This window comes from Muntiacus reevesi, chromosome 13, assembly GCF_963930625.1.
Source record: "Muntiacus reevesi chromosome 13, mMunRee1.1, whole genome shotgun sequence".
Classification (NCBI taxonomy): domain Eukaryota; kingdom Metazoa; phylum Chordata; class Mammalia; order Artiodactyla; family Cervidae; genus Muntiacus; species Muntiacus reevesi.
Window position 1 is genome coordinate 16,578,608 of NC_089261.1, and position 12,286 is coordinate 16,590,893.

The 12,286-nt window shown below is 43.6% G+C and overlaps 1 protein-coding gene across 3 annotated transcripts in view; it reads left to right on the forward strand.

The window, feature by feature from the left end:
- SUDS3 (SDS3 homolog, SIN3A corepressor complex component) overlaps positions 1 to 12,286 on the forward strand; it is a 151,153-nt gene that overhangs the window by 18,166 nt on the left and 120,701 nt on the right. For all 3 annotated transcript variants that reach the window (XM_065904311.1, XM_065904312.1, XM_065904313.1), the window contains exons 7-11: positions 856 to 951; positions 1,927 to 1,988; positions 2,135 to 2,156; positions 3,319 to 3,424; positions 11,728 to 11,812. In XM_065904311.1, coding sequence (XP_065760383.1) covers positions 856 to 951; positions 1,927 to 1,988; positions 2,135 to 2,156; positions 3,319 to 3,424; positions 11,728 to 11,812 — 371 coding nt within the window. The remainder of the gene's footprint in view (positions 1 to 855; positions 952 to 1,926; positions 1,989 to 2,134; positions 2,157 to 3,318; positions 3,425 to 11,727; positions 11,813 to 12,286) is intronic.

The following is a 12,286-nucleotide window of genomic DNA, read 5'->3' on the forward strand; positions in this document are numbered from 1 at the left end:
CTGGGGAGGGTGGGTGGTGGAGGAGATGGTCTCGGGGTGAATCTCAGGGAAGAAGTGGTTCACTCGGAACCTGGAGAAGAATGGTGGTGTGGGGTGCTGTGCGACAGGGTGGGTGGAGCTGGAGCGAGAACTGACAAGACCTCAGAGCTCACCTGCATCTAAGGAGCAGGCCAGCAAAGCGGAGCCCAAGGATGCAAACCAGGAGAGGGGGAGGGACCGTGGGGAGAGACTGTGTGTGAGGGGAGGTGGCCACCATGACAGCCAGTCAAGAGAAGTCGAGGAGGAGGAAACTAGACCTTTACCAGGAGCCTTCAGGGTATCAGTCTGGATAGTCGAGTCGTTAAAAAAGGTTGCAAAATAAAATAATAGTAGTTGAGATTTGTAAATCTCATGTAAAAATGTTGAGACTGAGGCCAGAGGCCTCTCAAGAACCTATTACACCACTGGGCTTTGGTTTACTCGCTGTCTGTGGGAAGGGTGGGAATTAGCTGAGACAACCCAGAAGTTCCTTCCAATCCTAAGTAACCTACTGCTCTGTAGCCTCCTGATTTGAGAGAGAAGGAAGAGGAAAACGCCTAGTTTCCAGGGAGTCGGAGCGAAGCAGCCACAGCTGCAGTGGGAAGCTTCAGGGGGGCTGCCGTTTCTGAGGGGGATGTGTGCTTGGGTCAGCCTTCAGAGTCTCCTGAGCACAGGCCCCTCAGAAGTCATCGGCGTCTGACCCAGGCCGTGCGTGAACTGGATGTCCCTCATGAAACAATTCTGGTGGGGTGGCTCAGGGGCTGACAGTCCTACTGTGGACTCTTGCTGACTTCAGGTGGCAGTTGGATAGCTTTACCTGTTCCATTCTTGCCGTAGATTCCATGGAAGTGAAACCCATCATGACCAGAAAGTTGCGGAGGCGACCGAATGATCCTGTCCCCATCCCAGACAAGAGGAGGAAACCTGCTCCTGATATCCACTCACATCAACCCTTCATCACACCTTTTCCTTTAGACCACTGAATCCTTTGCTTTTCCTTCTGATAGATTGAACATGGCCTTTGTCCTACAGGAATTATCACATTAGGTTGGAAAGCACATATAGAGGGTGGCCGTTTTATGATCGGAGTCCTGTCGTTTCTGCTTTGAGTGGGAGCGAATCGCAGAGAGCAGTCATTTGGAAAGAGACTCTGGGCTCCTTTTACACTCACTTGGAGATTTGGGACAGCTGAAAATTTCATGTGCCCTTTATTTTTCCACTTAGCAAATGAGGACAGTAACTGCCTCTTTTACTTCAGTCACCTATATCCCCCAAACAGTGGATTGCAAACTGCTGTTCAATTAAAAAAGAGTTATAGTCAGACATTAAGAAACCCCTCTCATCATAAGAATGGAAAGGGGACACATGATGGGGGGGATTGTTGTTTCCATTTCTTGAGGAGATGATAAGTAGCCATTTGTACAGAATGGTTTTCTTATTTATCTGCCAAGAGGATAGGGCATGACTTCAGGTCCCTTCATCTTGAAGGACCTGAAGAATTGAAGAATTGGGAAGAATTGAAGATTTGGGAAGAATTGGGAAGAATTGAAGCTGCTAGGCAAGATTATGTATGTGTGTGGAAGTCTCGGATCTTCGGGACAAAAGCACTTCACAAGTGGCAGGTGAAGTTTCTTCCTGTACCCTGGGCTCTCACTGTTACTGTAGTTACCTGTGGAGTCTCATTTCACCTTCTTAGCATAGACATTTGTAAGATGGGGGAATTTGGACTCTTAAATACCTGACTCCACCACGTTGAGTAGGAGGATCAGAAAGCTCCGAGAGGTAAACTATAGGAACATGGTGGAACTTCCTCTCACTTGGTAGATTCTCAAACGCTGGCAGCGTCTTGTTGAATTCTGTTTGCTTGGAAACTGTCCTTTTTAGACATATTCCTTTAACTCTCAGTACCCCAGCTCAACTATTTGTTAACAGATGAGCAGATCATGGAGGATCTGAGAACGTTAAATAAGGTACAGTGTGATTTTTTTTTTATTTATTTGAAAGCTTAGGGTTTATTTTGTTCACATGTTGCTTATGAAATCACTGTGATACCTTTGACACCTTGAGTTGCATCTGAAATGATTTTCTCTAAGATTTTTTGTTGTTCTTCCTACAGCTGAAGTCACCCAAGAGACCAGGTAAGTGCACGATGTTACAGGCATTTGTGCAGCCTTTTTATTGTATTGTTGGAAAAGCATGTGAATCCCTGACAAGGAGTTGTCATGGTTTTCAAAAATAAAACATTCATCATTTACCTAAGAGCAGTCATCATGAAAACCAAAGGGGACCTTTAAGTTCATCCTCCCCTGATTTTTATTTTTAACCCTGCTATGTTAAAGGTACCATTGTCTTTTCCTTAGGATTTATTGTAAAAAAGACTTATGATCCTTTCCTTTTCTTTGTAGGCATTAGGCATAAGATGTCAGCACAGATCCATTTCTGAAAATGAGATCAGAGGATGTTTCAGTGTTGGTCAGTTGGTAGAGTTCAGCACGAGGCATGCTTATCCTGTGGCTTTCACAGGCTGGTTCTCCTAAGGGCCTTTCGGGCTGCTCCCTGTCCCAACTTATAGAAGAGACAGGCCCAATGTTTAGGGTGCTTCCTTCAGAGCAGCACTTAAGGGTCTTTGCTAGCCTGCAAAATAGAACTCTGGACTGGCAGGGCATTTTTCGCTGTTGTTTTTAAACATGGCGATTACTTACACATCCCTCCATGAGGCGATTCTTATGAAAGGAAACAAGATTCTTCCCACTCTGAATAATTCCCTCCTGAAAGCCACCATGGTCCGGAGCGAGGTCCTGAGTGTTTGAAGGCCTGGTGGGGTGGGTTTGTGAGTAAGTGTGTGAATTTAGATGATTTGAACCCATTTTAGTTATCAGCTCTATTAGCTTGACTCGATACATACCCCAATAACCTGCTCTATATCTTAATAAATATTTCTAGACATGATTTAATTTTTATAAATTTAACGAGGTTTTTCTAGTTCGTGCCTATTGGAGCTTCTGATCATCAGTGGTATTTTAGTCCTACTCTCAGTCACCCTGGGCACGTCTTTAGCCTGCCTGAGCCTCAGGTTTCAGTTTCTCTTCCGTGAGGAGGTTAATCTGCCTTGCCTGCTCACAGAGTTGCTTTGAAGATGTTCAAGAATTTTGTTGAATTTCCATTTATTGCAATGGTAAGAACTTGAGGATCATGACTGTTGCCCCCTTATAAATAGCGTTTCACTTAAAGCATGTTAGTGGATGGCCTCGCATGCTTGTGACACGCTTAGTCGTGGGAATATCCCTTTGGTTCCTCCAGCATCCCCGTCCTCTCCCGAACACTTGCCCACCACCCCTGCGGAGTCTCCAGCCCAGAGATTTGAAGCTCGGATAGAAGACGGCAAACTGTACTACGATAAAAGATGGTAAGTTCTATGTGAATATAGGTTACTCATTAGTATCTTGAAAGAACCGTTTGGAAAGATGGCCAGGGCTGTCTCTAGTTATTATTTCAGAGCATGGCTGCTGCTTAACTAGAGGTGGAGGGACATTAAGAAGTGTGTGGGGAGTCTTGGATTGATGCTGCTTGTTAGATCTCTGAAGGCAGTGTTCCCCAAAACATGTTCTTCTGGTCATGCTGCTGCCACCATACTAGAACCTGCAGGCTTACATCTTCTGTGGTGCCCCTGTAGACTGGGGTCAGGGTTTATGTCCCCCTCTTCCTCCCCTTAACTGTGCCCTCTGCATGCTGAAGTTAATAGGGGTTCTGTGGAAGAAAAGATTCTGTGGTCAGGTGAGTGTGGGCAGTGGCTGTGTTAACTAAGATCAGTGGGTTTCATCATTGCAGCACTCCGGGTCTTCTGATAACGCTAATGTACACTGAATTGATGAGATGTTACTCAGTACTGCTTATCTGACAAGGTACCCTTTTACACAGGCCGTCCTGGTGGCTCAGTGGTAAAGAATCTGCCTGCCAGTGCAGGAGATGTGGGTTCAATCCCTGGGTTGGGAAGATACCCTGGAGGAGGAAATGGTGACCCACTGTAGTCTTCTTGCCTGGGAAATCCTATGGACAGAGGAGCCTGGTGGGGTCGCAAAAAGTAGGACATGAGTCAGTGACTGAGCATGCATGGACCCTTTTGCACACCACATCCTGCAGCCCTAGTGTTCCAGGGAAAGTACTTGGAAGAGGTGTAGCCTAAAACATTACTAATTTAGATTGAAGACGGTTTGAAACCTTCAGGCCACCATTGTGGTCATTGGGAAGGAACTAGCAAAACAATATGAAAAACCTTATTCATGCATTTGCTCTTTTTGTAAAGGTTTCCTACTGTGTGCTCTGTGACTGGTTATCTGCTAGATGTCAAGTCAGCTGGACCCTGCCATCCTTTCTTTAAATTCTCAGTTCCTCCTCTTATTCATTGCCCACACGTAGGCACACTGTTTCTCAGGTTAAGTCACAGCGGACACGTCTTCCTTCTGCCTTTCTACCTGTTTGTAAGGAGAATGTTTCTCTGGGTTATTGTAGGGTCTCTGTAATTGCCATTTATAATGGTTATATAATGTTTTGAGTTTCAGTATTTAAACCAAAATTCTAAAATTAGTTATTATTTTGAATGTTTTGAGGTTTCTTTAAAAAAAAAAGCCCCAGTGTTAAATGTCTGAAGTTGGTAAAACTGCTCAGAGACCTCGTGGTGCCTGAAGTACAGCAGTTCCGCCTATGAGGTTACAGTGAGTTAACGCAGGAGAGGAGGAAGGCGGGATCTGTCTGTCAGCCTGATCTTGGTGACTTCTGCCCCTGTCATTTGATTGTTCGGTGTCCTTCTAAAAGGCCAGCTGTGTTGTTTTCTAGGGTTGCTTGTCAGAACACAAGCACCACTAGATGGCAGGCCCCGACAACTCAACACATCAAGGGGCAAAATAAGATGAAAAATGTTTCTAATAATGAAAACCAAATAACCTTTAAAGATCAAGCGCACACATAAGAACCGTCTTCAAAGATGATGAGATTTATCACTAACATCTTTACGAATCTGTGAGTCCTAAAGCCCTGTAATATTTCAGATGATGTTCATTTTGTCATTGCGTCGCTTTCTGTCTTCCTCCTCCTACGGCTTAGTCCTCAGATTTACGAGATATGAAAACGCAGTAAAATAAAATTCTTTGTTTTTCTAAAGAAAGGATCCACAGTGATGGGGGTTTCACAGTGTAGACCGTGGTTAAGTGGGATGTGTCCAACCACCTAAGCGTTTGGAAGGAATTTCACTGTCTTTCTCCCAGTGCCAGCAGAGATCTGTCAAGTGTCCGGGAGCTTCTGATAACAACAGAGTAAGCAACCTGAAAGTCACTGAAGTGACTTTCAGGTTGCTTACTCTGTTGTTAAGTATGATGACTGTTGTTTTCTGCATTCTCTGTGTTCCTCTTCTGTGGCCCTGCTGGTCAGAGTTCACGTCACATCTGCTGAGAGAGGGCCCCTCCCTTTCTGCTGAATCTGGAAGGTGTGTTTGCCAGAATCCTGGCTGGCACACCCCAGTGCAGGACCGGCCTCTCACGTCTCATCAGGCTCCTGATGTTTGGTTCTGTGTCCTTGTCAGTTCGGAGGTTCTCTTTTTCTTCCTTCTTTCTCAGTAGGCCTGGCCTGTGGCTGAGAGGTCAGCTGAATTGCTTTCTGCTCTTGCCGGTGGCGTGAAGTATTTTGGTGAAACAGTATTTCTGGCAAAACACATTTCATTGAGTTTTAAATGACTTGAGCACAATGAGTGTGATTTGGGCTGCCCATCTTGGCCTGAACGCTCATTTATCAGGCAAGGGAAGATGAGCGTCTGCCCTTGCCTCTGGGTACACAGCTTTTAAGATATTTTATGTCCTGCTGGAGGTTTTCCTCATGTTTTGATTTGTACTAATGACCCTCCTTAGAAAGCACTGTGAAAGTAGCTGAGATTTTAAGGTGCCTGTGCCGGTGGACTTTATTTTCTCTCCTCACTTTAAATCTGGGGCTGCTGAAGTGAATCCAGTGAGATCACCCACTTGCATGGGTGGATATAACCCTCTGGCCTGGCTGTTATTAATAACTCAAAACAGTGACTCTTTTTCACTTTTAATTGGAGAATAATTGCTTTACAGTGTTGTGATTTCTGCTGTACAGCACCTTGTATCAGCTGTAAGTGTGCGTTTATCCCCTCCCTCTTGAGCCTCCCACCCACCGCCACCTCCCCAGCAGCGCCTCTTTACAGCTGGAATTGGGACTCCTTGCAATCCTGTGGTTGTAACATGGCATTCATTTTTTGGGAGAAATAAAACAATATCAAGATTCCCAGGAGGATACAAAATTAAATTAATTCTACCCCTTCTCTGCCCCACTTTTTGACCCACCTTCTAAAGGAATTGCTTTCTTCAATAATAGTAGTGGTGGTTCTAGTTCATTGGGTTTAATAGTAGAGGCAAAACTTGAAGGACTTAATTGTAACGATTCCCCCAGGTCAGAATTTCCATTAGTAATAAGGTCAATTTGACGTTTGGGGCTTGTTCTCTGAGGATATTTAAAATATTTTTTCAGCAGAGATGAGTTGTAGCTTATCAAACAACTTAATTGGTTTAAAAAAAAAAAAAGGATACACTTTTGCTAATTTAACTCAATTTTTGTTGCTTTTTTTAACATTCTTTGAACATATTTTGAATTTTCCACTATTATTTTATTAGTATTTAGAATTAGCAAATAAATTTGTATGGTAAGGTTGCTATACACTTTTTGATTTCATCTTGAAAACTTACCCCTCCCACCACCCACTATGTATGAGCACTTTAATTTCTGAGGATTTGTTTTTTCCCAGAGAATTTGGGTAATTAGTAGATTTGATATCCAGGGATAATGGTTCCTCAAGACCACTTTGTGTCGCGAGAGAACCTCCCAGAGGTCTCAGAGCCTCTGCTTCAGAAGGACTTGGGAGTCCGCTCATTTGGGAAACAGTGCTGGCCAGCTCTGCTGTGGAGCATACGGTAGGCAGGGGAGCATGTGAGCAGTGGTGGGCAGTCAAGCCGCCATGGTTCAGAGACCCCAGAGCAGGCAGGTTTGAGAGGTGGCCAGTTATGTAAGTGCTAGACCGCTTCCCAGGCTTACCAGACCAGATTGCATTTACTCCTGATATCTGCCTTAAAGCCGGGCTGGTGTGTTGGCATTTGGATGCTGAGTGGATCGGAAGGAAGAGACAGTGCCTCTCCAGGACAGCTGTTGTGACTCTCTCCCAGAACTGTCTTTAACAGATATTAAGACATAATTTGTGACATTAAGTTTTCTTCTTACCATTTTTTGGTTACTTTGGTGTTTTCCAGTATTGTGGCTCATAAGAAAGTACAGTATGCTTTTTAATACAAGTAATGGGGCTTCCCTGGTGGTTCAGACAGTAAAGAATCTGCCCACAATGCAAGAGACTCAGGTTCGATCCCTGGGTCGGGAAGATCCCCTGGAGAAGAAAATGGCAACCCACTCCAGTATTCTTGCCTGGAGAATTCCATGGACAGAGGAGCCTGGTGGGCTACAGTCCATGGGATTGCAAAGAGTCGGATATGACTGAGTGACTAATGCTTTCACACTTTTTTACCTATTTATTCTGAAAAGAAGAAAACCATGTGATGAAAGAAATATCATTCTTTTCTGAGGTTTTTGTCTTATATTTTGGTGAAATTTTAATATATATTTAATAGACATTTTAATATATAAGCTTACCTGGTTTTATTCTGTGTATATGATACACAGGTAACACACATTATGTTGTATTATGCGCTCAGGGACATAATGGATGAAGCTTTTTTCTTGACTTAGCAGTATATTGAGCACATTTCACACTAGTTATATATTTCTATACCACACCCACCCATGACCTTTCTTTATTAAAGTATTTTGAAAGTAGTATCAGGATGATTTGAGGCTAGTTGCTTGTTGTTTTGTGTTTTTTATCTCTTTAATAACTCATAATCCCCATAGAGTAGCTGTGAATATTCTCCCCTTTTGTTTTTATTCTAACCATTACTCACAACTTTACCATTTACACAGGATGGTTGGCTTAGATGTGGGAGGAAAACTCAGGTTTGAGTTTTGCCGTGAACCAGTTCACCCTTTCCTCATGTGCTGTATTGTTAACATATTTAGCATTATGGAGGTCCCCTGACCCAGTTTACCAGCTAATCCCTGGCCAAAAGCAACTTTAAAGCTGAGTCTAAACCAGTGTTGCTGTTCTAATTGAATCTATGATTCTATTTCTTTTAATAGTGTTCTCAAGAAATAAATTGACTTGGAAACTTGAGTTTTCAGCTAAGTAGCAGGTTAAAGAGTGCTTAGAACCTTGATTGAGAAAAGCCCATTTGGGCGTGAAGTGAAAGTGAAAGTCGCTCAGTTGTGTCCAGCTCTTTGCAGCCGCATGGACTATACAGTCCTTGGAATTCTCCAGGCCGGAATACTGCAGTGGGTAGCCGTTCCCTTCTCCAGGGGATCAACCCAGCCCAGGGATGGAACCCAGGCCTCCCACACTGCAGGCAGATTCTTTACGAGCTGAGCCACAGGGAAGCCCTGTGGGCGTGAAGTGCCTCCTTAGCTGTGATTTCCTGGCAGTGGATTATTTCTTTGTACCAGCAAAACAGAGTCTGTCTTCTTCCCCAGCAGAAATCGTGGTAAGATGGCAATGCTTTGCCGGGAGATGCATTTTGGTGGAAGCTACATGAGTTGGTGGGTCTGTTAAGTCAACTCTGCGCAGCCAGAATGAATCAGAGGTTACATTCTTGACTGTACTGGACTGGCCCAGGCCAGAGTTGCCAGCAGCACCTCTGCTGATGTTTCTAGCTCTCACACAGCAGCTGCTTCTTCCCCTTGTGGCAGCTGTTTTTGACTCATTTGTGCTTTGGCCCTGGTTTCCTCACTTTCATCCTTGGCCTTGTCCCTGAACTTGTAGAAGAAAGTGAAAATGGTCCTGCACTACAGGCCAAGAGAATAGATGCAGAGACTGAAAGGGGGAGAGTCTGGTCTTTTCTCCGTCCGTTCTCCCAACTGACCAGAGCAAAGTTAGGTACCTTTCGGTCCAAGTCTAATGCTCAGAACTTCACTTGAGTTAGACTTGGCAGGTATGAGTATTTAATAGTCACTGCCACTATATTCAAAGCTCCTGACAGCAGAGACCCTGTGGCCTTGTTGGCTGTCTGCCTCCACCCTCCAGGGTGGCCAGTGATACAGTGAGTGGCTAATGAGTATTTGTTGAATGAGCAATCAGAATAAGAGCTGAATTTGGCCTGTTGTCTTGTTGAAAAAGGCAGGCCAAATTTACTTATTTTCTACTTGTTATCTGAAAAAATAGAAAATAATGGAACAGTGTGTTCAAGCCCGTCTATTCATTTTGTCCACCCTCACTCCTCAGTGTTTTGGGGATGGAGATAGAGAGTGGGGACATAAGTTTTACTTGAAAAATTATAATTTACTTTTTTTTTTTTTTTTTTTTTTTTAGGGGTATAATTTACTTTTTGAACTGGGTCAGTTCTGTTCAGTCGCTCAGTCGTGTCCGACTCTTTGCGACCCCATGAACCACAGCATGCCAGGCCTTCCTGTCCATCACCAACTCCCGAAGCCAACCCAAACTCATGTCCACTGAGTCGGTGATGCCATCCAACCCTCTCATCCTCTGTCATCCCTTCTCCTCCTGCCCTCAGTCTTTCCCAGCATCAGGGTCTTATTCAAATGAGTCAGCTCTTTGCATCAGGTGGCCAAAGTATTGGTGTTTCAACTTCAACGTCAGTTCTTCCAGTGAACACCCAGGACTGATCTCCTTTAGGATGGACTGGTTGGATCTCCTTGCTGTTCAAGGGACTCTAAAGAGTCTTCTCCAACACCACAGTTCAAAGGCATCAATTCTTAGGCACTCAGCTTTCTTCATAGTCCAACTCTCACATCCATACATGACTACTGGAAAAATCATAGCCTTGACTAAATGGACCTTTGTTGGCAAAGTAATCTCTCTGCTTTTCAATATGCTCTCTAGATTGGTCATGACTTTCCTTCCAAGGAGCAAGCGTCTTTTAATTTCATGGCTGCAATCACCATCTGCAGTGATTTTGGAACCCCCAAAAATAAAGTCAGCCACTGTTTCCAATGTTTCCCCATCTATTTGCCATGAAGTGATGGGACCAGATGCCATGATCTTAGTTTTCTGAATGTTGATCTTTAAGCCAACTTTTTTACTCTCCTCTTTCAATTTCATCAAGAGGCTCTTTACTTCTTCACTTTCTGCCATAAGGGTGGTGTCATCTGCATATCTGAGGTTATTGATATTCTTCCCAGCAATCTTGATTTCCAGCTTGTGCTTCATCCAGCCCAGTGTTTGTCATGATGTACTCTGCATATAAGTTAAATAAGCAGGGTGACGGTATACAGCCTTGATGTACTCCTTTTCCTATTTGGAACCAGTCTGTTGTTCCATGTCCAGTTCTAACTGTTGCTTCCTGACCTGCATACAGGTTTCTCAAGAGGCAGGTCAGGTGGTCTGGTATTCTCCAGTCTTTCAGAATTTTCCAGTCTTTATTGCGATCCACACAGTCAAAGGCTTTGGCATAGTCAATAAAGCACAAATAGATGTTTTTCTGGAACTCTGTTGCTTTTTCAATGATCCAGCGGATGTGGGCAGTTTGGTCTCTGGTTCCCTTGCCTTTTCTAAAACCAGCTTGAACATCTGAAAGTTCACAGTTCACGTATTGCTGAAGCCTGGCTTGGAGAATTTTGAGCATTACTTTACTAGTGTGTGAGATGAGTACAATTGTGCAGTAGTTTGAGCATTCTTTGACATTTCCTTTCTTTGGGATTGGAATAAAAACTGACCTTTTCTAGTCCTGTGGCCACTGCTGAGTTTCCATATTTACTGACATTGAGTGCAACACTTTAATAGCATCATCTTTCAGGATTTGAAATAGCTCAGCTGGAATTCCATCAGCTCCACTAGTGAACTGGTCACATAGTCTTAAATAAAAAACTAAAACAGAGTTGGTTTTCCAGGCCTTTCCTTGGCCCCCTTTTCTATTCTGCAGTGGGACCAAGAATGTAGATTTTAGACTTGGAAGATTAGGAGGTTGTCTAATCTAAGGATGGAAGCATTGAAATTAAACCTGAAATCCAGGCTGTTCCTCAAATATAAATTAAGACTCCTTTAATTATATTTTTTGTTGTGGTATTTTTTTTGTCTTCCCTCCTTTTCTTCATTTCTTTATTACTTTCTTAAATTTGTGCCAGTACTTACTTACTTAAAATTTTTAAGAGGGTAAAGTGAAAGTGAAGTGAAAGTTGCTCAGTTGTGTCTGACTCTTTGCAACCCCGTCGACTATACAGTCCATGGAATTCTCCAGCTCAGAATACTGAAGTGGGTAGCCTTTCCCAGGGTATCTTCCCAACCCAGGGATCGAACCCAGGTCTCCCACATTGCAGGTGGATTCTTTACCAGCCTAACCACAAGGGAAGCCCTTATGTTAAATATTCTTACTCAAAAAAAAAAAAAGCTACAAAACTATAGTTATAATAAAGAGGGTGGGAGGAAACTTTGGGAGGAGACAGATGTTTATGACTGGTGGTGATGACTTCATGGGTATGTACTTATGCTCAAACTCACTGATTTGTGTACATTGAATATATACCACATTTCACATGTCAATCACATCTCAAAAAAGTGGTTAAAAAAATAAGTGTATGTCTTGTTTCTGACAGGTACCATAAGAGCCAGGCCATCTATCTGGAGTCAAAGGACAACCAGAAACTGAGCTGTGTGATCAGCTCTGTCGGAGCCAACGAAGTAAGGACTGAACTCCCTCACCCTTTAGGAATGCAAAATGGGGCAAACCTGCAGTGCAAGCACCACCAAGAAAGTACAGTGGAATCACTATATTGTATGTGGGTTAGATTCGAAAGATAGCACTTTCAGGCAGAAATTGCACATATTGCTCTTGAAAATCTCTTCCTCTGTATGACTACAGTATATGCGGGTTTGTATATTCCTTGTGATTGTGGACTTCCTACAGAGTAGTTGAGTTGGGCAGCACTCAGATAGACTGCAGGAAGGAACACAAGGCAAGTCGGTTCGCTCTCTGCACGTTCAAACCATGCCACTTTTTAAGGAAGCAATCCACTGAGGGTGGGACTTGCTGTGGAGCCATCTCGTCTTTGTTGTTCTCTCTCTCGAGCTCTCATGGGTACTCAGATTTGTTTCTCGCTCTGAGGATCTAACAAGACACCTGGCACACAGTAAGTGCTCAGTAAATGGGTGGTG